This window comes from Gobio gobio (assembly GCF_949357685.1).
Source record: "Gobio gobio genome assembly, chromosome: 23".
In the NCBI taxonomy this organism is placed as follows: Eukaryota; Metazoa; Chordata; class Actinopteri; order Cypriniformes; family Gobionidae; genus Gobio; species Gobio gobio.
In genome coordinates, this window is record NC_137119.1 from 1684501 (window position 1) to 1711210 (window position 26710).

Consider the following 26710-nt stretch of genomic DNA (forward strand, 5'->3'; position numbering starts at 1 on the left):
ACCGTTCATATTAGATGTGTAACGGCACAAAACTGGAAAAATAAATATAAAAAATTGCTTCTTTTATTAAACTGGTTTACTGAACACATCAAATTAAGAACTAAATGAACTCAAAGTGTCTTAAAGATAAAGCTGTAAACTATAAGAGCTCTTACTCACACATTACTGTAATATTAAAGCACAGCCCAAACTATGAGCATAAACTCAGCTGATATTCATGTTCAGATATAATAATCATCTCATATAATACATGTGAACTTCACATCAGGCAGTTTTTGCAAAAACTTATTTTAGTTTTTACGCCAATTCTTTGTTGAAGTATAATCATTTATACACAGCGGCTCTGATTTTCATAAACACACATTACAGTTTTTCTCAATTGTTTACACACAAATTCTGGTGCTTGAGACACAATGAGCACAACATGTTACTCATTCACCTCTGAACCAATTCTGCTGAACTACAAGCACAGTTCCTGCTTTACACTCAAACTGCAGTTCTGAAACACACTTTTTACAAAACACTACACACAATTCTCTGCTTTTGGCACAGTTTTCATGCAGAAAATCTCTTGTTTTCACAAGAAACACACTGCCATTCAAACACACACACTGACTCTTCACATGGGAAACACCCGTCACACACTTTATAATCCGCAAACAAAGCTTTAGCATCAAAGGGCAACAGGTGAGAAACAGAAGAGAGGATGCAGCATAGTTAATATTTATATATTTTTTTTTTTTTACTGTAACTGTACAGTAAATTCTTCTGTTGTTTTGTGTGTAGATCACTGTATGTGCAACTTTGTGATGGTTGGGATGTACACTGTGTACAGTGTTTTTGTGGGAAAAATTTAATATATTTGTTACCGTGTATTTGTGTGTTCTGAGTATGAAAACAATATTCTCAAATATTTTACAACACACTTAAGTAGGGGAGAACCGGGGCGAAAGTAACAAAGCGATTTTCTCAGAGTCCTGAATACATTTGCATTTCAAGCTATGACACGTTCAGGATCTGCCAAATATCACGTGATTCCGCCATCGTTTCCCGCGGTTAGGTCCGAAATGCAGTTTTCAAGTACGCAAGTAAATTACAGTTTTTTTCAATTGTTTACACGCAATTTTGAAAACGGAGTTCTTTTTGTCAAAATATAATAGCAATTATCCAAACACCACACTCAATTAGCAAAATTCCTAGATTGTTTGCAAAATTACACACTTCAGTCAAAACACACATATTTGTGAAAATGCTATTTGTTTTCATTTAACCAACACAGTCATCAATGATCATACACTATTGCAGCCAGTTTCACACTGCTGTGATAAAAAAAAAAAAAACACATTTGTAAGAAAAAAAAATAGATTTTTAGCCAGACATTCTTACTGTATGTAAGAGATAATTTAGGTGACAAATAATAGTGAGAAACTCACAACATTATTCATGATTTGTTTTGAGATCGGAGAATGTAGACAAATACTGTAGGCCTACTATAACCTTACTGCACTGCACAACACTTGATGCTGCAGACTGAATATTTCAAGTATTTATTTCAATACTTACAGTATTGTAAGTTACAGTAATCAACCAACAATGATATCAATTACTGTAAACAAATAAAATCTATAGACAAATAAAAATTACTGCATGAATTACAGTACATACACTTTGACTCTGAAGAAAAGTAAAGTAAAAGTAAACAGAAATGAAAGAAAACTCAAAGCAACAAGAATACTGCAACTATCCATCTCTCCGTCTGGCTGGATCAGGCCAGAAGATTTCATCAACATCACAGGCTACGTCTTCATTGGCAAGGCCCCGTTGGAAGAATCGCCTTGTGTGACGAATCCACCCCTGCACTAAAGCTGCTTCAATAAGATCACATGCCTGTTCCATGGCCTGAATGAGGGGCAAACGGTCATAAGGCCGCAGGTCATATACCTTCCACCGCCACGCTGAAAACAATTCTCCTATAGGATTCAGGAAGGGGGAGTATGGGGGAAGGTATAAAACTTCAAGATCAGGGTGATCATGGAGCCAGTTCTGGACCAGAGCAGCCCGATGAAATGAGACATTGTCCCAAACGACAATGTACCACATCTGGTCCACTCGGTGTAATGCTGTGACAATCTCATGCAATCGGTCAAGAAATGCAAGTATCAGATTTGCATTATAAGGTCCCAGATTTGCATGGTGGTGGAGGACCCCATTTTGTGTGATAGCAGCGCAAAGGGTGATGTTACCCCCTCGCTGCCCTGGCACATTGGGGATTGCCCTGTGCCCAATTACATTTCTCCCTCTTCTTCTTGTTTTTGCAAGGTTAAATCCAGCCTCATCCACATATATAAATTCATGTTGAATTTCAGCAGCATCCATTTGCAAGACTCTCTGAAACACATTAAAGAAAATAGGATGCTATTCAATATCTATAGCACAGTATTTTTTTTGTGACAGAACATTATGAGCAGTGCATGATCCCACACCATAGTCAGATGAACAATGCAAACCTCCACATACTCAATGCGCAGATGTTTCACTCTCTCTGAATTTCTGTCAAATGGTACCCGATACAGTTGCTTCATGTTTATTTGATTTTTCTTTAGGATTCGACCTAATGTTGACAGAGAGACTTGTTGGATGTTATTGAAAATATTGTCATCATTGATGATATTGGCTTGGATTTCTCGTAGCCTGATACAATTATTGGCCAAAACCATGTTCACAATGGCGGCCTCTTGTGCACGACTAAACATAGGGCCCTTCCACCTTGGTGTCCTCGACCCTCAATCCTATGTAAAAAAAAAAAAGATAGATATAGAGATATATATATATATATATATTTATATAGAGAGAGATATATAATCAAATATACTGTCAAATGTCACAGTAAACAATATTGATTATACAAGCTTCAGTTTCAATGTATACTGTGTGGTTGGTTAGCTTACCTGTTTTGTCGATGAAATGTCCGAATTACTGACGCAACAGTATTTCTGCTGAGATTTGGTTGAACTCTTTGTCCAGCTTCCATCAGTGTCAGTCCATGGTTGATAACAAGGTCAATAAGTGTTGCACGGATTTCTCGAGTCAAATTTGGTCCTCGTCTTCTTTGTTCAGGTTCTATCACCTCTTCAAGTCCTTCTCTACCTCTTCCTCTACCTAGGTGTCCTCCTCTACCTCCTTCTCCTCTTCCTCTTCCTCTTCCTCCTTCTCCTCTTCCTCTACCTTCTTCTCCTCTTCCTCTACCTCTACCTCTACCTCTACCTCTACCTCTACCTCTACATCTCCTCTTTGAGCTCCCCCTCTCATTCTCACTCTTCTTCTTCTTCTAACTCCTTCCATTTTTGTTGAAGACAGGTGAACTCACCTGCTGCCTTTTATAGCACACCTGAGTGCTGCGTTTTCAAATTAGCAGATGTGTGCTTCCACACCTGGTAGATGTGTTTATCCAATTCGTTCATTAGTGTGGTAATTGGCAATCCGGTGCTTTGTAATTACAAGGAAGTAACCTCACAATCCTTATCTGTGTCTAAGGTGTGAAAATGTGTGTAGAGTTTTACAAATCACTGTGTGTAATGTTTTGCAAAAAGGGTGAAGCAGACATTGTGTGTAATGTTGTGCAAATCTGTGGAGGTGTTTTGCTCATTGGAGTAAAGTTTTGCTAATTGTGTGGAAATTTTAATTTTAGTGTGTAAACAATCATAAAAAACTGTAATGAAGCGGTACTTTTTTTCTAATTACAAGTTGTGTTTCTCGTTTCATGTGTCACAGTAATGATCAATCTACGGGTTATTTAATTCAATTTTCAATTCAAATTTATTTGTATAGCGCTTTTCACAATACACATTGTTTCAAAGCAGCTTCACAGAAAGTGCATTTCATAAATGTACATTGAAAAATGTTAGAAAGAGAATGTTAAAGAAAAATGTTAGAATAAGTTAATCAATCATGTATTAATTTAGGCCATAACAGCGCTGGTGTTGAGTCGTCTCTTCACAGGCGTTGAGTCGTCTCTTCACAGGCGTCGAGTCGTCTCATCACAGGGGCATCTGAAGTCTCCATGAGAGGCTGATACAAACTGGAGCTGACGAACTAGTTAACTAGTGTCCCGAGATAACAACAGAAAAGCAGATGGGAAATAATTAGCATAGCTGCTGTTCAGAATATTAATCCTGTTGGTGCGATTTAACTGTAGTATAAAACGTATTTATAATGTGAATGCTTGGCTAAAGAGATGCGTCTTTAATCTAGTTTTAAACTGGGACAGCGAGTCTGAACCTTGAACAATATCAGGAAGACTATTCCAGAGTTTAGGAGCTAAATGTGAAAATGCCCTCCCTCCTTTAGTGGACTTAGATATCCTAGGAATGACCAGAAGCCTCGAGTTTAGTGATCTTAAAGAGCGCGATGGATTGTAGGGCGATAGAAGATCCGTTAAATACACTGGAGCTAAACCATTTAGGGCTTTATAGGTCAGTAGCAATACTTTGTAATTGATACGGAACTTAATAGGTAACCAGTGTAGAGATGATAAAATTGGTGTTATATGATCATATTTTCTTGACCTAATAAGAACTCTAGCGGCTGCGTTTTGGACTAACTGTAGCTTGTTTATTGATGATGCAGGACAACCAGCTAATAAAGCATTACAGTAATCTAGTCTCGAGGTCATGAATGCATATTTAGTGCTGTTACACACCCTGAAGGTTTGTCTTTTCAGAGTTTTTCAGCATAAAAGTAAATCGTGTTTAAATGTCAGGACTTCCTGTCGGGACGAAAGTAACACTTGTCACTTTTGTCCCGCTATAGTCACGGGGTAGGCCAACCTGGCTGCACCCACCCCCAAGGCCTGTACCACCCTTGGGGAGTCGGACAGAGGCCCGGCAAGGACGACAGACAAGGCTTCAAGTAACAATCTTTTTATTAACTATAAAAGTGGAAAGGGGGATCTAAAATGGTGAGTCTTCTAGGCAGGGTCGTTCCGTCCTGCGGACCCGCTTCGCTGCCTAGCAATCAGGTGAGTATTCGGGTATGAGTTCCTCTTGAAGGACTGGCAGACACAGAGCTTGTAACGGAGAAGTTCAGGCTGGAGGGCTTCACTGCAAAGCAGTCAGGTGAATACACAGGTACGTAATCCTCTTCCTCAGAAATGACAGACAGGGGACTTACGGCTGGAGGGCTTCACTGCAAAGCAGTCAGGTGAGTGTTCAGGTATGGATTCCTCTGGAGGGACTGGCAGACACAGAGCTTGTAACGGAGAAGTTCACTGCAATGCAGACAGGTGAGTACACAGGTACGTAATCCTCTTCCTCCGAACTGACAGAAAAAACTCAGGTAAGTAGTAGACATCCGGCGGGTTTAAGTTCACACTTCACACAACAACACAGTTCATCACATCACTTCATCACTGCAATTCAACACTCAGTGGGAAATACATATATCAATGGCCGTTGCCCATTTTCTGACCTGGCATTCACGTCAGGGAGTCCCATAGACAAGAGAGCGGGGATGAGACCGATTGCCCTACTCACAGTCTCTCACAAACGATCTTATTTGTCCAACGATTTCCTCCTTCCGGTCGAGTCGGCGTGCTCCTCTCCCAAACTCACAACGCCATGCCCGTTTTGCCAGCCCCACTTCCTCTTCTCCAAGCTCACACTTCCTCCGCGATTCACAGCCCCCAACCAACCCCCACTTCCTCTTCTCCAAAGCTCACATTTCCTCCGCGATTCACAGCCCCCAACCAACCCCCACTTCCTCTTCTCCAAAGCTCACATTTCCTTCGAGATTCACAGCCCCCAAAAACCCCCACTTCCTCTTCTCCAAAGCTCACATTTCCTTCGAGATTCACAGCCCCCAAAAACCACCTCCTTTGCTCCATCCTCTCTCCTTTTATCCTACCCTAATGGCAACGTAATCCAACGTGCACAGCTGCCAGCGATTTCCGCTGATCACCCCATTCGCGGGGATTTTCCGCTAACCCGGAACTAGCCCGGTGTCCCGTTATTATTGGTCCGACGGGAGGCAATCGCGCCGAACATTAGTTCCGCCTTGAAAGTTCGAATTTTGTCACCCCGTGACATACCCCCCCACCAAACCGTTCTAGTCCCTAGAACGTGGTGACTCTACCCAGTCTCTGTACCGTGCCTGGGGCCGGCCTCGGTTATCCCGCTGGGATCGTCTTGGGGGCGAGGGGAAATTTGCTTGCTCAGGTTCAATGGCCGGTCCCCTTGGAACCACTGCCCAACCAATCATCGGGGTTCGTTGGGCTCTTTCTTTGGTGGGGAGGATGGTGTCTACAGGCCTTGGGTAGTTGAGGCAAGGGCGGATAAGGTTCCGATGCAATACCCGTTCTGGGCCGGTTCGGGTTGCTTCCGGCGCCGCTTGTACTTCTCTCCTGGCGTCACCTTCGAGTGAATTTAAAATGAACTGGGTCTTCTGTGTAGCGTTTAACCCTTGGAGGCCCGCCAAGTACTCTACTTGAGTTTTCCACGCCAACAAGCTGAGTTCTGAACCTGGTCTTCTATACTTTTGGGCCCATAGGGCTCCCATAAAGATGGGCACGACATGTGGGTGACCCACCGGTACATCTTCGTCTGCCATTGCTCCGCCTCTGTCTACTCAACCCAAGGTGGAACCCTGCCGACTGATGCCAAATTATGTCACGGGGTAGGCCAACCTGGCTGCACCCACCCCCAAGGCCCGTACCACCCTTGGGGAGTCGGACAGAGGCCCGGCAAGGACGACAGACAAGGCTTCAAGTAACAATCTTTTTATTAACTATAAAAGTGGAAAGGGGGATCTAAAATGGTGAGTCTTCTAGGCAGGGTCGTTCCTTCCTGCGGACCCGCTTCGCTGCCTAGCAATCAGGTGAGTATTCGGGTATGAGTTCCTCTTGAAGGACTGGCAGACACAGAGCTTGTAACGGAGAAGTTCAGGCTGGAGGGCTTCACTGCAAAGCAGTCAGGTGAATACACAGGTACGTAATCCTCTTCCTCAGAAATGACAGACAGGGGACTTACGGCTGGAGGGCTTCACTGCAAAGCAGTTAGATGAGTGTTCAGGTATGACTTTCTTCCTCAGAACTGACAGACAGGGGACTTACGGTTAGAGGGCTTCGCTGCAAAGCAGTTAGATGAGCGATCAGGTATGACTTCCTCTTGAAGGACTGGCAGACACAGGGCTCATAACAGGAGAAGTTCAGGCTGGAGGGCTTCACTGCAAAGCAGTCAGGTGAATACACAGGTACGTAATCCTCTTCCTCAGAAATGACAGACAGGGGACTTACGGTTAGAGGGCTTCGCTGCAAAGCAGTCAGGTGAGTGTTCAGGTATGACTTCCTCTTGAAGGACTGGCAGACACAGGGCTCATAACAGGAGAAGTTCAGGCTGGAGGGCTTCACTGCAAAGCAGTCAGGTGAATACACAGGTACGTAATCCTCTTCCTCAGAAATGAAAGACAGGGGACTTACGGCTGGAGGGCTTCACTGCAAAGCAGTCAGGTGAGTGTTCAGGTATGGATTCCTCTGGAGGGACTGGCAGACACAGAGCTTGTAACGGAGAAGTTCACTGCAACGCAGACAGGTGAGTACACAGGTACGTAATCCTCTTCCTCCGAACTGACAGAAAAAACTCAGGTAAGTAGTAGACATCCGGCGGGTTTAAGTTCACACTTCACACAACAACACAGTGCATCACATCACTTCATCACTGCAATTCAACACTCAGTGGGAAATACATATATCAATGGCCGTTGCCCATTTTCTGACCTGGCATTCACGTCAGGGAGTCCCATAGACAAGAGAGCGGGGATGAGACCGATTGCCCTACTCACAGTCTCTCACAAACGATCTTATTTGTCCAACGATTTCCTCCTTCCGGTCGAGTCGGCGTGCTCCTCTCCCAAACTCACAATGCCATGCCCGTTTTGCCAGCCCCACTTCCTCTTCTCCAAGCTCACACTTCCTCCACGATTCACAGCCCCCAACCAACCCCCACTTCCTCTTCTCCAAAGCTCACATTTCCTTCGAGATTCACAGCCCCCAACAACCACCTCCTTTGCTCCATCCTCTCACCTTTTATCCTACCCTAATGGCAACGTAATCCAACGTGCACAGCTGCCAGCGATTTCCGCTGATCACCCCATTCGCGGGGATTTTCCTCTAACCCGGAACTAGCCCGGTGTCCCGTTATTATTGGTCCGACGGGAGGCAATCGCGGCGAACATTAGTTCCGCCTTGAAAGTTCGAATTTTGTCACCCTGTGACACTATTATATATATAATGCATATTATGCTAATTTAATTTAATTTAATTTTCATATTGGTCATACTGTTGAAGAAAAAACGTATCAAATAGATTGACATTGCAAATAAAAAATATTCTAAACAATTCAAGTTTGTACTGTCATGTTACATTTGAAACATTTGATGAACTTTAACATCTAAAATGAAAATGTAATTTAATATATTTTTTTTTGCAAAGATAAAGGACAAAATATGTTTGCAGTTACATATTAAGAAGGTCATAGTCAGGTATGTTTAATAAAAACAAGAGTAGCACCAAAAAATCTAGCTTGTATTGTTGTGTTACTTTCGTCCCACCTGATGAGGTCAAAAGTAACAATGTGCAGCTTATGTTCAAAGTGAAATTATACTGTATTCGTTCTACATTTTTACAAAATACCACCTGCTATTGATAGACCACACTTGTGAGTTCCCTTTCAAGGGAACTCCCGTTGCATCGAATGACGCTATGGGGAACGCTTGCGTGATGAAGTCATGAAGCACATGTGAAATCAGTCCAATAGTGTGAGGGAACGTCAGAGGCGGATGACGTCATGAACCAGGAAGTATAAAGCCTGCCAAAACAAAGCCGCGCTAGCTTCTGTTGTCTTCAGTAGCGCTTTGTGTGATCAGTGATTCAGTGTTTTTCTAGTTCAGTAAAATAACTTTAAACAACACTATGGCGGATAAGCAGCAGTTTAGAGTATGTGTTCACCCTTGCCCTCGTTTCATTACCGGTGGGGACACACACATTCTTTGTGTTGCTTGTTTGGGAGAGGAGCATGCACATGCTCGAGGGCGCTGGCTGTGAGCACTGCGAGGTGCTTCCTTTACGGACAATCCGATCCCGCCTGGCGTTCTTTCGCGAGGACGTTCAGGCTCGCGTTCCTCAGGGCTCTGGTCCCGCTGCTGCTGAGGCACAGCAGCGATCACAGTCCTGGGGTTCGCAAATGGATGTATCAGCGAGGATAGAGACAGGCCCAGCCTTATCTCTTCCTTCACCTGATATATCCAGTGCATTTTCTCTACGTTTGGTTTCTTCCGCCCCGATTGAGGCACCTCTGATGCAGCTTTCCAGTTCTGAGGATCTGGAAAGTGTTAGTGTCAGAGAAATAGAGGATTCGCCACCTCAGTCACAAGCATTTGAAGAGCTAGTTGAGATTGTGACACGGGCGGTAGAGCGATTAAACATTGATTGGCCCGCTGATAAGCAGGACGTTCGTTCAAAAAGCAAGTTAGACGAACGTTATCTGCCGACTCGATCACAACCTCAACGCCGGGGTCTGCCGTTTTTCCCTGATCTCCACACTGAGGTGTCGAGATCATGGGAGAAACCAGTTTCATATTGGGTGTATAGTGCACAAACATCAAACTATTCCACTATATTAAACTATAAAGAGCACGGTTATGGGGAGATGCCCAAAATAGAAGATAATTTAGCGAGCTATTTATCCCCTGATTTGGCCCCGGCATTACCCACTAAGCCAGTTCGCACAACATCTGCTCTAGTGGGTAAGGCTTATTCAGCTTCTGGTCAGGCTGCAGCATGCTTACACACCATGTCGCTGTTGCAGGCCTACCAGGCTGAATTATTAAGTGATATTGATGAGGGTGGGGGAATTGGGCCCGAAGTAGTGTGTGAGCTACGTCGGGCCACAGATTTGTCTCTTAGGGCTACCAAGGAGACGGCTAAATCAATCGGCCCCTCTATGACAGCCATGGTGGCTACTGAGAGACATCTCTGGCTGAATCTCAGTTCGATTAAGGAGAAAGATAAGAACTTTCTGATGGACGCGCCCGTGTCTCCTTCGGGCCTCTTCGGCAACACAGTTAATGCTGTTGTTGAGAGGTTCCAGGAGGCATCCAAACAGACGGTCGCGTTCCAGAAGCTCCTCCCCCGCCGCTCACATTTCACTGGGGCTGCCGATCACAGAGAGCAGCCCCAAACATCAAAAGCCAGTTCTTCATACCGTGCCACTCAGAAACAGAGTGTGGCTTCCCGTGCTCCCCCTCAGAAAGATTGGGGACACGGGAAGCGCAATCTGCCGCAGCCTTCGAGGGGTAAGACGGATCTGCGGACCGTCATTACTTCCAAGAAGGCTGCGGGGAAAAGGTCCTGACGCCCGAGGGGTCAGGATTATGGGGGCGTTCCTCCCCGAAGGGAAGCAGTGTACACCTCATTATACGGTGCCTGTCTCCCTTCGGCGCCCTCTGGAGGTCGGTCTGCCAACCCTGCCACCTCTGGTGTTACAGGGCACAGCGGTCTCCCAAGAGTGTGTATCCCAGGGTCCACCCAGAAATGTAGTGGTCCTGGGCTGCATGCACCCTCCAAGGAGGGTCCTAGAGCAGTCAGTTCAGGTGTTCCCTGCCGGTTCGCCGTTACAGGGCACCGTTCTGACAGTTCAACAAAAACCAGAAGCCATTCTCGAGAGGATGGTACCTCTAGAAAACTTCTTGGCAGCGTGGAAGCTACTGCCAAATGTTTCTCGTTGGGTCCTGCACACTATAGAAAAAGGGTATCAAATACAGTTCGGGTCTCGCCCGCCCAGGTTTATGGGGGTCCTACCCACAGTGGTGGGCCCCAAGCAGGTTCTGGTAATGGAACAAGAAGTAAAAGCCCTGTTAGAGAAAGGGGCCATAGAATATGTACCTCACTCAGACAGGGAAGCCGGGTTTTACAGCCGGTACTTCATAGTTCCAAAGAAGGATGGGGGTCTGCGTCCCATTTTAGATCTTCGGGTGCTGAACGAGGCGGTCATGCAACTCAAGTTCAAGATGTTAACCTTGAGACAAATCGTGCCTCAGATCAGGTCCGAGGACTGGTTTGTCACGATAGATCTCAAGGACGCATATTTCCACATTTCCATCCTTCCATATCACAGGAAGTTCCTGAGGTTTGCTTTCGGGGGGAAAGCATACCAATACAGAGTTCTTCCATTCGGTCTAGCACTTTCACCCCGCACTTTCACGATATGTGTAGATGCAGCCCTGGCGCCTATGCGCCTGCAGGGGATTCGTATCATGAATTACATCGACGATTGGTTGATTCTAGCTCATTCGCATCAGGTAGCGGTTCGGCATCGAGATGTCGTTCTCGCTCACATGAAGGAGTTGGGGTTACGGCTGAACGCCAAAAAGAGTGTGCTTTCTCCACTTCAGAGGACCACTTTTCTAGGCGTGTTATGGGATTCAGTGTCGATGCAGGCGCGCCTGTCACCGGCACGGATAGAGTCTATACTGTCAGCAGTAAAGAGAGTAAAACTAGGCCAGTCACTCACTATAAAACAGTTTCAAAGAATTCTGGGTCTGATGGCAGCAGCATCCAACGTGATACCTTTTGGACTGCTGTACATGAGACCCCTACAGTGGTGGCTCAGAACCAAAGGGTTTTCCCCGAGGGGCAACCCCTTTCGCATGATCAGGGTCACGCGGCGCTGCTTACGTGCCCTGGTTATGTGGAAGAAACCTGGGTTCCTGTCCCAGGGTCCTGTGTTGGGAGCTTCTGGTCGTCGTAAGATGCTAACGACAGATGCTTCTCTCACAGGCTGGGGAGCGGTCCTGGAGGGTCGCTCAGCTCAGGGTCTTTGGGGAGACCACCATCTCTCGTGGCACATCAATCGCCTGGAGATGTTGGCGGTGTTTCTTGCCCTCAAGAATTTCCTCACAGACCTCAGGGGCCAGCATGTGCTGGTTCGTACGGACAACACATCGGTGGTCGCCTATATAAATCACCAGGGGGGTCTGCGTTCACGTCCGCTATGCAAGTTGGCACGTCAGATCCTCCTGTGGTCTCAGGGGAAGTTCCTCTCCCTCAGAGCGGCTTATATCCCTGGGGCCCAGAATATAGGAGCAGACGTCCTGTCGAGGCAGGGGCTGAGGCCCGGGGAATGGAGGCTCCACCCCGAGGTGGTGGAGCAGATTTGGAGGGTGTTCGGCCGGGCTCAAGTGGATCTGTTTGCGTCTCGAGAGACGTCTCACTGTCCACTCTGGTTCTCCCTCACGCATCCAGCTCCACTGGGGCTGGATGCTATGGTACAGGCGTGGCCGAGGCTGCGCCTGTATGCTTTTCCCCCGATCGCTCTGCTCCCGGAAGTTCTGGAGATAGTTTGCAGGGACCAAGTGCGCCTTATTCTGATAGCCCCGCGTTGGCCGGGCAGGGTATGGTTTCCCAATGTAGTGTCGCTCCTCGACGGGCATCCACTCCAGTTGCCAGTCAGGAGGGACCTTCTGTCCCAAGCAGAGGGGTCAATATTCCACCCCCGTCCAGAACTATGGAATCTATGGGCGTGGCCTCTGAGGGGGCCCAGCTCATAAGGTCGGGTCTTTCAACCGAGGTTGTAGATACCATTCTTCACTCCAGAGCTCCATCCACGAGGAAGCTTTACGCTCTGAAATGGACAGTGTTCACTTCTTGGTGTAGTAGCCGTCACCAGGACCCAGTTAACTGCCCGGTTGGTACAGTGCTGGAGTTCCTGCAGGAACGGTTTAATGCAGGACTATCCACCTCCACATTGAAAGTGTATGTGGCAGCCATTGGTGCTTACCACACTCTTCTGGGTGGGTTATCTGTGGGTAAATATCCGTTGGTGTCTCGTTTCCTTCGTGGTACTTTGAGGCTGAGGCCTGTAGTTCGCACCAGGGTGCCGGCGTGGGACCTGGCTACGGTCCTCCAGGGCCTGTCCCAGGCTCCGCTGGAAGAGGTTCAGGCTAAGTTTCTGACTTTAAAAACTCTGTTCCTCCTTGCTATTTCATCTCTTAAAAGGATAGGAGATCTTCAGGCTCTTTCTGTTGCACCCTCGTGCTTGGAGTTTGCACCTGGCATGGTCAAGGCTTTCCTTCATCCTAGGCCAGGTTACATTCCTAAGGTCCCTACTAACGTAGCTAGATCTATTATTCTTCAGGCCTTCTGTCCTCCACCTTTCCTCAATCCGGACCAGGAGAAAAATAATTTGCTTTGCCCTGTGAGGGCTTTAGATGCGTATGTCCACAGAGCTGCCCTGTGGCGTAAAACAGAACAACTGTTCGTGTGCTTCGGGCCCCCCAACAAGGGGTCCCCAGCATCTAAGCAAAGAATGAGCAAGTGGGTGGTTGAGACTATCTCACTGGCTTATGAGTCGGTCGGACGGCCTTCTCCCTTGGCCGTCCGGTCCCACTCTACTAGGAGTATGGCGGCCTCTAAGGCCCTTATTTCAGGAGTGGCTCTGCAGGACGTTTGTGATGCGGCGGGTTGGTCCTCACCGCATACATTCGTCAGGTTCTACTCTTTGGACTTGGACTCTACACCAGGGTCTGGGGTTTTGTCGTCCTAGTGCTGCTTTTTCACACTGGACAGGCACGTCTCGCTATGGTGGCTTTGGTATTAACGTTCCCCATAGCGTCATTCGATGCAACGGGAGTTCCCTTGAAAGGGAACGCCTCGGTTATGACTGTAACCTCGGTTCCCTGAAGAGGGAACGAGCGTTGCATCGTCCTGCCATATCTCCTACATGCCTGTCAAAGCGACTACTTCAGACTTTCGAAGCTAGCGCGGCTTTGTTTTGGCAGGCTTTATACTTCCTGGTTCATGACGCCATCCGCCTCTGACGTTCCCTCACACTATTGGACTGATTTCACATGTGCTTCATGACTTCATCACGCAAGCGTTCCCCATAGCGTCATTCGATGCAACGGGAGTTCCCTCTTCAGGGAACCGAGGTTACATTCGTAACCGAGGCGTTATTGGCCACAGCAAAAATATATCTCAGTCTAAAACATTATCTTTTAAAATTACGTTTTTCTGAAAAATGGTACTTTCGTCCCTGCTCACCCCTACTGTCTGTTGTAAGTGTAACACTGAACCAAAAAAGGCCGAAGTCATTCTGATGAAAGGAGAAGAAGTGTTTTACATTCATCATAGTGTTTTCCATTGAGCACATCAGTGTTAAACTGGTTCTTATAAATGTCTATTCATATGATGGTTTGTGTGTGTCATTTGAAAACAAAATCCCATTTAGAAAAGAAATAACATTTGTTTTGAATGTAAAGTTTCATTTTGCAGGAGAATTGAGGGGTTTTGCCCATTGTGTGTGTGTTTTTTTGGATTTGTGTGTAGAGTTCTGAGAATATGAGGCATGCTTTCAGAAAATGTGTGTAAACAATTGAGAAAAACTGTAAACTGGTTTACTGAACACATCAAATTAAGAACTAAATTAGTTCTTAGTGTCTTAAAGATAAAACTGTAAACTATAAGAGCCCTTACTCACACATTACTGTAATATTAAAGCACAGAGCCCAAACTATGAGCATAAACTCAGCTGATATTCATGTTCAGATATAATAATCATCTCTAATAACACATTGTGTGCAAACATGTGAACTTCACATTAGGCAGTTTCTGCATTGACTTCTAAATCTAATTATAAAGTTATGTTTTTACTCCAATTCTTTGTTGAAATAAAATCAAATCGGCTGTGATTTTCATAAACACACATTAATAATCCAGACATCAGTCACAGGTTCAGATGAATATAATGAATATATCCTTGAATGATCCTTTTCCTATTTAGCTCCTAAACTCTGGAACTCTTCCTAGCATTGTTCGGGAAGCAGACACACTCTGTCAGTTTAAAGACAAACACACATCTCTTTACTGTGGCATACACATAAAACATTATCAGTTTATATTATTCAAATCTGTTAAATGATTGTTAGGCTGCATTAACTAGGTCAGCCGGAACCGGGAACAGTTTTTTTATTATTATTTTTTTTCCAAAGATATCAATTTAACATTTCAGAAAGATACAAATGTTTCATATATAATTCTTTGAAAAGTCCATAGGAACCGGGAACACTTCCATAACACCTGATGTACTTGTGACATCACCAGGAGAATGTAGGGGTGTAACGGTTCGTTTTAACAACGATTTGAATCACGATTTGAGGTTATCGATACGATTCAAGGACGATATTGGTTAATTTAGAACGATATGATCCGAAACGATTCAGTGACTTGAAATCGATTCAGTAACTTTTCAGCCAAAAATTGTGACTGAAATAAATATCTGGATACTGGTCAGTTTTCTAGATTCCTGTTGCTTCTTGTAAGGGAATCAGGTATAAATTAATTATGGATATAAACAAACAATTAAACAACAATTAATGGCAAATGCATTCACATTTTATTTGAATAAAGTGCAACCAACAGTTTAGGTTGAATTAACAGGAAGTTAACCTTTTCTGCTCTCATTTTCAATATTCAATACATTTTCAATAAAAGCACAGTAAGTGCAGCCAACATTTCAACAGTAGGTTAACCTGCTACTTCTGCTTTTGTTTTCCAACAGAAAAATATTACAATATTAATATAAAAAATAAAGTGCAACTAACTTCTCTTCAGGTTTCATTAATAGTAGGTTTACCTGCTACTTTTGCTGTTGTGTTTCAACATTAGAATAATATCAATACAATATTGATATCAAAAATAAAGTGCAACCAACATTTCTTCAGGTTGAATAAACTGGCTGAACCTGCTACTACTCTCAGTTTAATAAACAAACAATATTTAACAAAAGAGAAAATGAAACCAATGACTCTACAGATTTCTTTTTCAAAAATATCAACATGATCTGGCTGCAGAACACTTCTCTGTGCGTTCACTATGTCTCCAGCAGTGCTAAAGCTCGCTCTGCTGGCGCACTGGTGTCAGGAATGCACAGGTAACATTTAGCAAGGGTTGAAAGTACAGGTAACGTTAGCTCTTTCTCCTGGGGGCTTGATAATTTCTCGCTCATTGGCTTCTCCTCTGCCATCCGCCATGCTATGTTTTGTTTTCTTAGCGCTGCTGCTGGTGCGAGGCGATGATGTCACAGATAGGCAGACTAAATCGAGTAACGTTTAACGCCTTTATCATTAAAAGTGCTAAGAAAAAACTTCCATATAAAGTCTGACGTGCTTAAATCCAATGCGTTATTTCCTATTATCGATACAATCGATTGATTACCTTTTAAAACGATATTAGATCGATATATGTCGTCCGGAAGGCCAACTTGCCGAGCACAGATCGATGTAGTTAGATCGTAGGATACATCGATGTAGTAGATGAATCGTTACACCCCTAGAAGAATGGCATCTACACTAGGGTGACCAAACGTCCTGGACCATCTTAAATCACCCCTAAACCACCCCTAAACCAACCCTGAACCACCCTTAACCACCCCTAAACCAACCCTGAACCACCCTAAATCACCCTAAATCACCCTAAATCACCCCTAAACCAACCCTGGACCACCCCAAATCACCCTAAACCACCCTAAATCACCCTAAACCACCCCTAAACCATCCCTGCACCACCCTAAATCACCCTAAACCACCCCTAAACCAATCCTGGACCACCCCAAATCACCCTAAACCACCCTAAACCACCCCATATTCACCCTTAACCACCCCTAACCAACCCTGCACCACCCTAAATCACCTTAAACCAACCCTAAACCAACCCTGGACCACCCCAAATCACCCTAAACCACCCTAAACCACCCCTAAACCACCCTTAACCACCCCTAAACCAACCCTGGACCACCCTAAATCACCCCTAAACAAACCCTGGACCACCCTAAATCACCCCTAAACCAACCCTGGACCATCCTAAATCACCCCTAAACCACCCTAAACCAACCCTGGACCACCCTAAATCACCCCTAATCCAACCCTGGACCACCCTAAATCACCCCTAAACCAACCCTGGACCACCCTAAATCACCCCTAAACCACTCTAAACCAACCCTGAACTACCCTAAATCACCCCTAAACCAACCCTGGACCACCCTAAATCACCCCTAAACCAACCCTGGACCACCCTAAATCACCCCTAAACCACTCTAAACCAACCCTGGACCACCCTTAATCACCCCTCAACCAACCCTGGACCAGCCTAAATCCCCCCTAAACCAACCCTGGACCACCCTAAATCACCCCTAAACCACCCCTAAACCAATCCTGGACCACCCCAAATCACCCTAAACCACTCTAAACCACCCCATAACCACCCTTAACCACCCCTAACCAACCCTGCACCACCCTAAATCACCCTAAACCAACCCTAAACCAACCCTGGATCACCCCAAATCACCCTAAACCACCCTAAACCACCCCTAAACCACCCTTAACCACCCCTAAACCAACCCTGGACCACCCTAAATCACCCCTAAACCAACCCTGGACCACCCTAAATCACCCCTAAACCAACCCTGGACCATCCTAAATCACCCCTAAACCGCCCTAAACCAACCCTGGACCACCCTAAATCACCCCTAATCCAACCCTGGACCACCCTAAATCACCCCTAAACCAACCCTGGACCACCCTAAATCACCCCTAAACCAACCCTGGACCACCCTAAATCAACCCTAAACCAACCCTGGACCACCCTAAATCACCCCTAAACCACTCTAAACCAACCCTGGACCACCCTAAATCACCCCTAAACCAACCCTGGACCACCCTAAATCACCCGTAAACCAACCCTGGACCACCCTAAATCACCCCTAAATCACCCTAAACCAACCCTGGACCACCCTAAATCACCCCTAAACCAACCCTGGACCACCCTAAATCACCCCTAAACCACCCTAAACCACCCTAAACCAACCCTGGACCATCCTAAATCACCCCTAAACCAACCATGGACCACCCTAAATCACCCCTAAACCAACCCTGGACCACCTTAAATCACCCTTAAACCACCCCAAACCACCCTAAACCAACCCTGAACCACCCTAAATCATAACAATTTTCTATCCATACAGAGGGGGCATACTTTAAATGTATTGAAATTAATAAGGAATCTTGGTTACACTTTATTTCGATAGTCCACTTTAAACATTCTACTAACTATAAGTAACTTTGCAACTACATGTCAACAAGCTGTCATTAAAGTATTAGTTGACTGTCAGTAGACTGGTAGGTTATGGTTAGGGTTCGGGTTAGTAGAATAAGTTGAATTGTAGTTGCCAAGTTACTTATAGTCAGTAGAATGACTGTTGGGGGACCAACAAAATAAAGTTGTAGTAAATATTAATCAGACAGTCTACAAATACTCTAATGACAGTTAGTTAACATGTAGTTGCAAAGTTACTTATAGTTAGTAGAATGTCTAAAGTGGACTATAAAAATAAAGTGTTACCGGAATCTTTGAGTAAACTAAAGACCGTGATTAGACTCCCCTGAAACTGCCTCATCGACACGGCATCCTCAATAAACCCGTCTCCGGCGTGATGACTCCCATCTTTCGAATATTCTGATCTATTATGACCTCTGATTTGTAAAGTTGCCAGAATAATAATCATATGCTGCTTGTTAATTGGCCAGAGGAGAACTGCCCCCCCCCCCCCAAAAAATTAAAAAATAAATCTAATTATTAAACTAAATTAACCATATAAACTAAATTACTGATCTAAAGCCCACATTGTCACTGTATGATAATTGAAATGAACTGATGACATCAACGTTTTCTCCGGAGCGGCATTGCATTATTTTTCTGTTTAACACTGAAGCTGCTTTGAAACAATCACCATTGTTAAAAGCGCTATATAAATAAAGTTGACTTGACTGTTAACTGTTAAACATTGCATTCAGAACCGTTCACATGTGCACCGGAAGCCCTGCACCCAAACCATTCGGTACGAATACGTGTACCAGTACACCCCTAGTTCATATACAATATTTTTTATTCAATTCAGTCTTTTACAGTCATAAAACCTGTAGTAAACTTCGGTCGGCTAGCAGACGTTAGCCGTGACACAGAAACTAAAAACGTCAAATGTGAGACTGCAGAGATTTTTGTACAGTAATAATTTGATAGAAATACTATAATTTAACAACACAAACCTTAATTTACTTCAGGAAGTTTTCCCTCAGGACAGAACAAAACAAAGTGTCCAGTTTTAACCGGTTTGGCACAGACTACCCAACATTGGGTTACATTGACCCAGCAGAAAAACTGCTCGGGTTATGTATATAACCCTTGTTCCCTGAGAAGGGGAACGAGCACTGCATCGAGACGACACTTTGGGGGATGCTCCCTTAGCATCAGCGAATCTGAAATCAGAATGCCAACTAGGCCTATCCAATTGGCGTGCGTGATGACGTAACTGTGACGGCATACCCGGAAGTATAAAAGGGGAGCTGGAACGTAATGTCGACAGTAATTGCTCTGAAGCATGCGCTCCAGGCGCGCCGAGGTATGGCGTCGGGATGCAGTGCTCGTTCCCCTTCTCAGGGAACAAGGGTTATATACATAACCCGAGCAGTTCCCTTTCGAGGGAACTCGCACTGCATCGAGACGACACTTTGGGGAACGAATCCCAACTAGGCCACACCGAAGGGTAACGCCTGCCCTAGTGTGAAGCCGGAGACCGGGCACAGCTAGGACTGGAGCACCCTAGCACCAGGCGTTGTAAGGAGATCCAGGCTATAATACCTGATAAATGTGTGTGGGGTAGCCCACCCGGCCGCCTCGCAGATATCCTGCAAGGGGACCCCAGAAAGAAGGGCCACCGAAGAGGCCATGCCTCTGGTGGAATGAGCCCTCACGGCCACAGGTGAAGGCAAACTGCGCACCTGGTAGGCCATGGTAATTGCCTGAACAATCCAATTACTGATTGTCTGAGTAGACGCAGGCAATCCCTTCTTAGATGAGCCAAAACACACCAACAGTTGTTGCGATCTCCTCCACTGTGCAGACTTCGCCAGATAAACTCTGAGAGCCCTAACCGGGCAGAGTAGGTGAAGCCTCCCCTCTTCCGCCGTCACGTGAGGCGGAGGATGGAATGCCTGCAGAACCAATGACCTGACCACCCTTGATGGCACCTTAGGCACGTAGCCCGGCCTAGGGTGTAAGACGGCCTTTACTCCTCCCGGGGCAAACTCCAGGCAGGTTGGCGTTACCGCCAAGGCCTGGAGATCTCCCACTCTCCTACGAGAGGTAATGGCGAGGAGAAAAGCCACCTTAAGGGTCAGGTTCTTTGGTTCAGCTGACTCCAATGGTTCGAAGGGGGCCTCAGCCAAACCTTCGAGAACCACTGCCAGGTCCCAGGTTGGAACTCTGGAACGAGCCGCAGGCCTCATCCTCCGAGCCCCACGGAGGAATTGTACAACCAGCTGGTGCCTACCCAGAGACCCATCACCCATAGGAGTGTGGAAAGCCGCAATGGCAGCCACGTACACCTTGTGTGGACGGGGTAAGCCCTGCAGAGAAGCGATCTTGGAGGAACTCCAGTACTGAAGCCACCGGGCAGTTAACTGGGTTCACCTCACGCTCCCTGCACCAAGTGGAAAATACATTCCACTTGAGGCTGTACAGTCTCCTCGTAGACGGAGCCCTGGAACTGAGTAAGGTCTCTATCACCTCCGCCGATAGGCCAGCCTCTAGGTACCTGGTCCCCTCAGGGGCCAGACCCACAGGTTCCAAATCTCCGGGCGGGGGTAAAATATCGTACCCGCTGCCTGAGATAGGAGATCCCTCCTCAGAGGAATCTCCCACAGCTGACCTGCTAGCAGAGCTATGATATCCGAGAACCAAACTCGAGTCGGCCACCTCTGGGTGGAGTCGCCACTCCCCGGGCCTCAGCCCCTGCCTCGACAGGATGTCTGCTCCCTGATTTTGGACCCCCGGGACATACATTGCCCTGATGGACAACAATTTCCCTTGGGACCACAGGAGGATATGATGCGCCAGTCTGCAAAGAGGGCGCAACCTCAAACCCCCTTTATGGTTGATGTACGCTACGACAGACGTATTGTCTGTCCGTACCAGGACATGTTGGCTGCGGAGGTCCGGGAAAAAGCTCCTGAGAGCTTTGTAGACCGCCATCATCTCCAGGCAATTTATGTGCCAGGAGGAATGACGGCCCTCCCACGGGCCCCTCGCAAAGCGGCCGTCCATGACCGCGCCCCAACCAGTGAGGGAGGCGTCTGTTGAAACGGATTCCCGGCAACAGGACGCTCCCAACACTGGCCCTTGGGACAGAAACCAAGGTTTCTTCCATATGACTAGGGAACGAAGGCCACTGCGCGTTACCCTGATCATACAGAATGGATTTCCCCTCAAGGAAAGCCACCTGGTTCACTTCCGTATCAGGACATGGTGGCCGCGGAGGTCTGGGAAAAAGCTCCTCAGAGCTTTTTAGACCGCCAGCATTTCCAGGCAGTAGATGTGCCAGGAGAAATGTCGGGTCTCCCACAGACCTCTCGCAAAGCGGCCGCCATGACCACGCCCCAGCCAGTGAGGGAGGCGTCTGTTGAAACGGATTCCCGGCAACAGGACGCTCCCAACACTGGCCCTTGGGACAGAAACCAAGGTTTACTCCATATGACTAGGGAACGAAGGTATCTGCGCGTTACCCTGATCATACAGAATGGTTTTTCCCTCGAGGAAAACCCCTTGATTCCCAGCCACCACTGTAAGGGTCTCATGCAGCAGGCCAAGAGATATTCTGTTGGACGCAGCCGCAATGAGCCCCAGCAGTCCTTAAACTGCTTCACAGTGATGCTGTGGCCTAGCTTCATTTTAGAGACCACCGCCCGTATGGACTCGATACGTTCGGGAGACAATTGTGCCCACAACGTAGAGAATCCCATACGACTCCCAGGAACACAGTTCTCTGAGAAGGCGTCAACACTTTACTGCATGTAAAGTCTCAAAGGGCTAGGCTGCCTGGAAGAACCCGATATTGGTACGCTTTGCCCCCAAAAGCGAACCTCAGGAACTTCCTGTGACACAGAAGGATGGATACAGGGAAGTATGCGTCCTCTTCAGACCCATCGTGACAGACTGGATCTGAATCACAATGGAGGAATTGCTAAGCATCTTGAATCTGAATCTCCTCAGAGAACGATTCAAGTACCTCAGGTCTAAAGTTGGATGCAACTGGCCATCCCTCTTAGGAACTATGAAGTACCGGCTGTAGAACCCGGACTCCCTGTCTGGCGGAGGAGCACATTCTGTGGCCTCCTTACCAACAGGGAGTGAACTTCCTGTTCCACTACCCGAACCTGTCCAGGGACCACTGCCGTCCAGACCACCCCACTGAACTTCAGGTGAAGGTAACCGGACTGCAGTCTGTATCCCCTTTTCTACAGTCGCAGGCCCCAAGCTGATATATTCGGAGGCATAACCATGCGCCGAGATAATCTGCTAAGGAAACCAGCCTCTCGAGGCCGGCCTCGGGTGTCAACCGAGCCTCCTCCCCGACCCCCTGAAGCGGCTAACCGGCAGGGCGAAATCGAGGAAGATTTTCGGTGTGCGTACGCGTTTGCTGGACTGCCGCAAGTCTTGCTAGAGGCGGCTGGTGCAGCGCGCGTGCGCGGGGAAACGATGTGGCCCGAAGCATACTAGACGGCGGAAGCACAGCATCGATTCCCGAAAACTCCACAGGGGAGGCGACCTTGATCGCTCCTACCCGGGAGAGGGGGCTGGCCAGCAGGGGCCTCATCTAAGGGAGCAGCTCGACAGGGCCGCAACACTAGGGCGGACACTGCGATTAACAATTGCCTGAAACTGATGTGTCCCGCAGGCCACAAGGCGGCGAGAACGACATCAACTTCAGGAGGGCTCCATCTTAGATGAATATCCAGTTCACAAGTTAAACACGCTTGGGTGACAGAATTAAAGTATCCAACTTATCAAAGTCGGATAATATGACACAATAAGGTGAAACATAGTCTGAATGATAGGCTGAATATCTAACTCCTCAAAGTCAGATTATATTTTATTTAATTCCTCAGAATTAAATATAGCCGTAATCATCAGACGACACTGTTTTATTTGTATTTATACGGACTCATAAACCCAGCGTTGCCTCAGCAACGTGGTTCAAGCCGTCATAATACAATTGGCTTTCATCCCTCGAGAAAAAAAGCCAAACAGTATCACACAATACGGTGAAACATGGTCTGAATGGCTGAATATCTAACTCCTCAGAGTCAGATCATATTTCATTTAAATCCTCAGACTTAAATGCAGCCATAATCATCAGACGTTACTGTTTTATCGTACTATACGGACTCGTAACCCGCACGTTGCCTCAGCAACGTGGCTCAAGCCGTTAAGCCAACCAGTATCTCATGCACACCGATCGCGTGTGTTCACTTTAATTGCAGACCCATAAACTGCGCGCTGCCTCAGCAATCGCGAGATGGAATCTTGGATATTTAAGAAGTGCTTATAACTTTAACTGCCTCGATGCTGAGCACGTCTAATTCCTCAGAATCAGACCGCTTACGCATCGGGTCCTCCGCCCCGGGGGAAGAAGCCGCAGCTCGGGCTTCCACACGGGGAAGGAGAACATCTGAACTGTCAGACAAAGACTGGAAAGATGCCTCAGCAGTCCCAGTCCCGCTGACAGTCCATCCGTGAGCCCCATGACCAGCCTCGCCGCACCGCCTCGGCGGATGCGGGACCGATCCACAGGGCTCACGAGGCTGGCCGGCCTCATCGAACACGGCCAGCCGAGAGCGGAGCAGCCTGAGCGTCCCTCGAGAGCCGCTCGAGCATGCTGAACACCCAGGCAATGCACACACAGCAGGTGTGTATCCGAGCCTGCCATGTAGGGAGGACAAGGATGCACACACTGCTTAAACTCTCTTATTTCTCTTTTCCTTCATTCACACACTTTTGCTTTCACTCTGACAGAACAACAGTAAATAGACAGACAATTGTTTTCAACAGAGAGCGCTATGCTGAAGAGCAATAACTGCGGACATTACGTTCCAGCTCCCCTTTTATACTTCCGGGTATGCCGTCACAGTTACGTCATCACGCACGCCAATCGGATTGGCCTAGTTGTCATTCTGACTTCAGATTCGCTGATGCTAAGGGAGCATCCCCAAAGCGTCGTTCCGATGCAGTGCGAGTTCCCTCGAAAGGGAACTTTTGCTTGTCTAGTGGTGGTTAAGGGGTGTTTTAGGGGTGGTTTAGGAGTTGTTTAGGAGTGGTTTAGGGTGTGGTTTAGGGGTGGTTTAGGGGTATTTAGGGGTTGTTTAGGGGTTGTTTAGGGGTTGTTTAGGGGTGTTTTAGGGGTGTTTAGGGGTTGTTTAGGGTGCTTTAGGGTGCTTTAGGGTGGTTTAGGGGTGATTTGTTTTGGGAAAAAAACTACTCAAAATAAAGTTTTTGCTTAAAATAATCTTAATAATAATCTTTTTTTCTGTTTGGTTTAAGAGTATTTAGTTTACCCCATTGGCAAATTATTTATCTTATTTTAAACAAAAACTCACTTAATTTTGAGTTATTTCCCCCCAAAACAAGACAAAAACTTTTGCTTGTCTAGTAAATGCTTCTTAAATGTAAGATTTTTTTAGATATTTGGACTGAAAACAAGACAAAAACACTAAGTAAGAAAAGCATTTTTTGCAGTGTAATGATCTAGTGTTTCATTGTAATAATGTGTCTCAATCCTTCAGGTTGTAGGTCAGCATCATGACGGAAACGCCGAATGTAACAGCAGAATACAGCTACGACAACTGGTCCCTGGAGATAAACGGCGGATCTGTGATGTGCGACACCAGCGACATCAACGACTTCGCCAAACACTTTCTTCCCCCCTTCTACTACGTCATCTTCACCATCAGCATCCTCGGCAACAGCCTCGTTCTGCTGGTCATCTACAAGTTCGAGAAGCTGAACTCGGTCACCAATATCTTCCTCATCAACCTGGTGGCCTCCAACATCATCTTTACCCTCGCGCTCCCGTTTCAGGCCATTTACCATTCAGACCAGTGGGTCTTCGGAGAGGCTCTTTGCAAGCTGGTGAACAGTGCCAACTATCTGGGCTTCTACAGCTCCATCCTCTTCCTCACGGTCATGACGTTTGACCGATACCTGGCCGTGGTTCATTGTGTGGCGGCTAGCAAACGCCGGCAGAGCTGCTACGCCGTAGCCTTATCCTCCGCGGTCTGGATCCTCAGCCTCCTCGCCAGCCTCGATTCCTTCATCCTCTTCACCGTTGAGGACAGCCAGTGGGACGGCCTGGCGTGCGAATACCCGAGCGATTCGCGGTGGAGGCTCTTCGGCTTCTACAAGGAGGTGGTGCTGTTCTTCTTCTTCCCCCTGGCGGTGTTCATCTACTGCTACTTCCGGATAACGCTAACCGTCCTGGCCACTCGGATGCTGGGGAAGCACCGCACCGTCCGTCTTATTTTCGTGATAGTTCTGATGTTTTTCCTCTTCTGGAGCCCGTATAACATCGTCCACATGTTAAACGAGAGCCGCGATGCTGATACGTGTGACAGTCGCCTCCCCTACCTCGAGTACGTCACCTGGAACATCGCACGCCTGTACTTCTGCATCAACCCGCTGTTCTACACCTTTCTGGGAAGGAAGTTCCAGAACCACGTGCGAGGGCTGTTGGTGAACCACGTGTCGTGTTTATCCAGCCTCACCAATGTCAGCGGGAGCAGCAGAACTCTAGGATGAGTTACAGATGCACACACACGCTTTCATTCTTCAGCCTCGCAAGGGAAACCGCAGTGAACTAGCACATGTAATAACAGTAAATTACACATGCAACTAACCCTCAAACAAACCCTACATTTATAATAAGTACATGTAGTTCATTAATATTACTCAGTACTTAAATATATAATTACACTGCAATGACACCTTAAAATAAAGTGTAACCCAAAGAGCCGGTTTTTTAGGGGTGGTTCAGGGGAGACTTAGGGGTGGGTTAGGGGTGATTTAGGGTTGGTTTAGGGTGGTTTAGGGTTCTTTAGGGTTGTTTAGGGTTGATTTAGGGTTGGTTTAGGGTGGTTTAGGGTTCTTTAGGGTGGTTTAGGGTTGTTTAGGGTTGATTTAGGGTGGTTTAGGGTGGTTTAGGGGTGATTTAGGGGTGGTTTAGGGGTGATTTAGGGTTGGTTTAGGGTGGTTTAGGGTTCTTTAGGGTGGTTTAGGGTTGTTTAGGGTTGATTTAGGGTGGTTTAGGGGTGGTTTAGGGTGGTTTAGGGTGGTTTAGGGGTGGTTTAGGGTGGTTTAGGGTGGTTTAGGGGTGGTTTAGGGTGGTTTAGGGGTGATTTAGGGTGGTTTAGGGGAGATTTAGGGTGGTTTAGGGGTAGTTTAGGGTGGTCCAGGGTTGGTTTAGGGTGGTTTAGGGGTGGTTTAGGATGGTTTAGGGATGGTTTAGGGGTGGTTTAGGGTGGTTTAGGGGTGATTTAGGGTGGTTTAGGGGTGGTTTAGGGGTGGTTTAGGGTGGTCCAGGGTTGGTTTAGGGTGGTTTAGGGTTGTTTAGGGTTGTTTAGGGTGGTCCAGGGTTGGTTTAGGGGTGGTTTAGGGTGGTTTAGGGGTGGTTTAGGGTGGTCCAGGGTTGGTTTAGGGTGGTTTAGGGTTGTTTAGGGTTGTTTAGGGTGGTTTAGGGTGGTTTAGGGTTGGTTTAGGGTGGTTTAGGGGTGGTTTAGGGTG

General features: G+C 46.8%; 1 protein-coding gene across 1 annotated transcript; it reads left to right on the forward strand.

Annotated features, from left to right (window-relative positions):
- Positions 1-24733: 24733 nt before the first annotated feature.
- On the forward strand, positions 24734-25729 carry LOC307119561 (C-C chemokine receptor type 5-like; the record flags this gene model as incomplete). Its single annotated transcript, XM_079805903.1, has 1 exon — positions 24734-25729. One exon carries the CDS (start codon positions 24734-24736, stop codon positions 25727-25729), a length of 996 nt encoding a protein of 331 aa, XP_079662029.1.
- Positions 25730-26710: the final 981 nt, after the last annotated feature.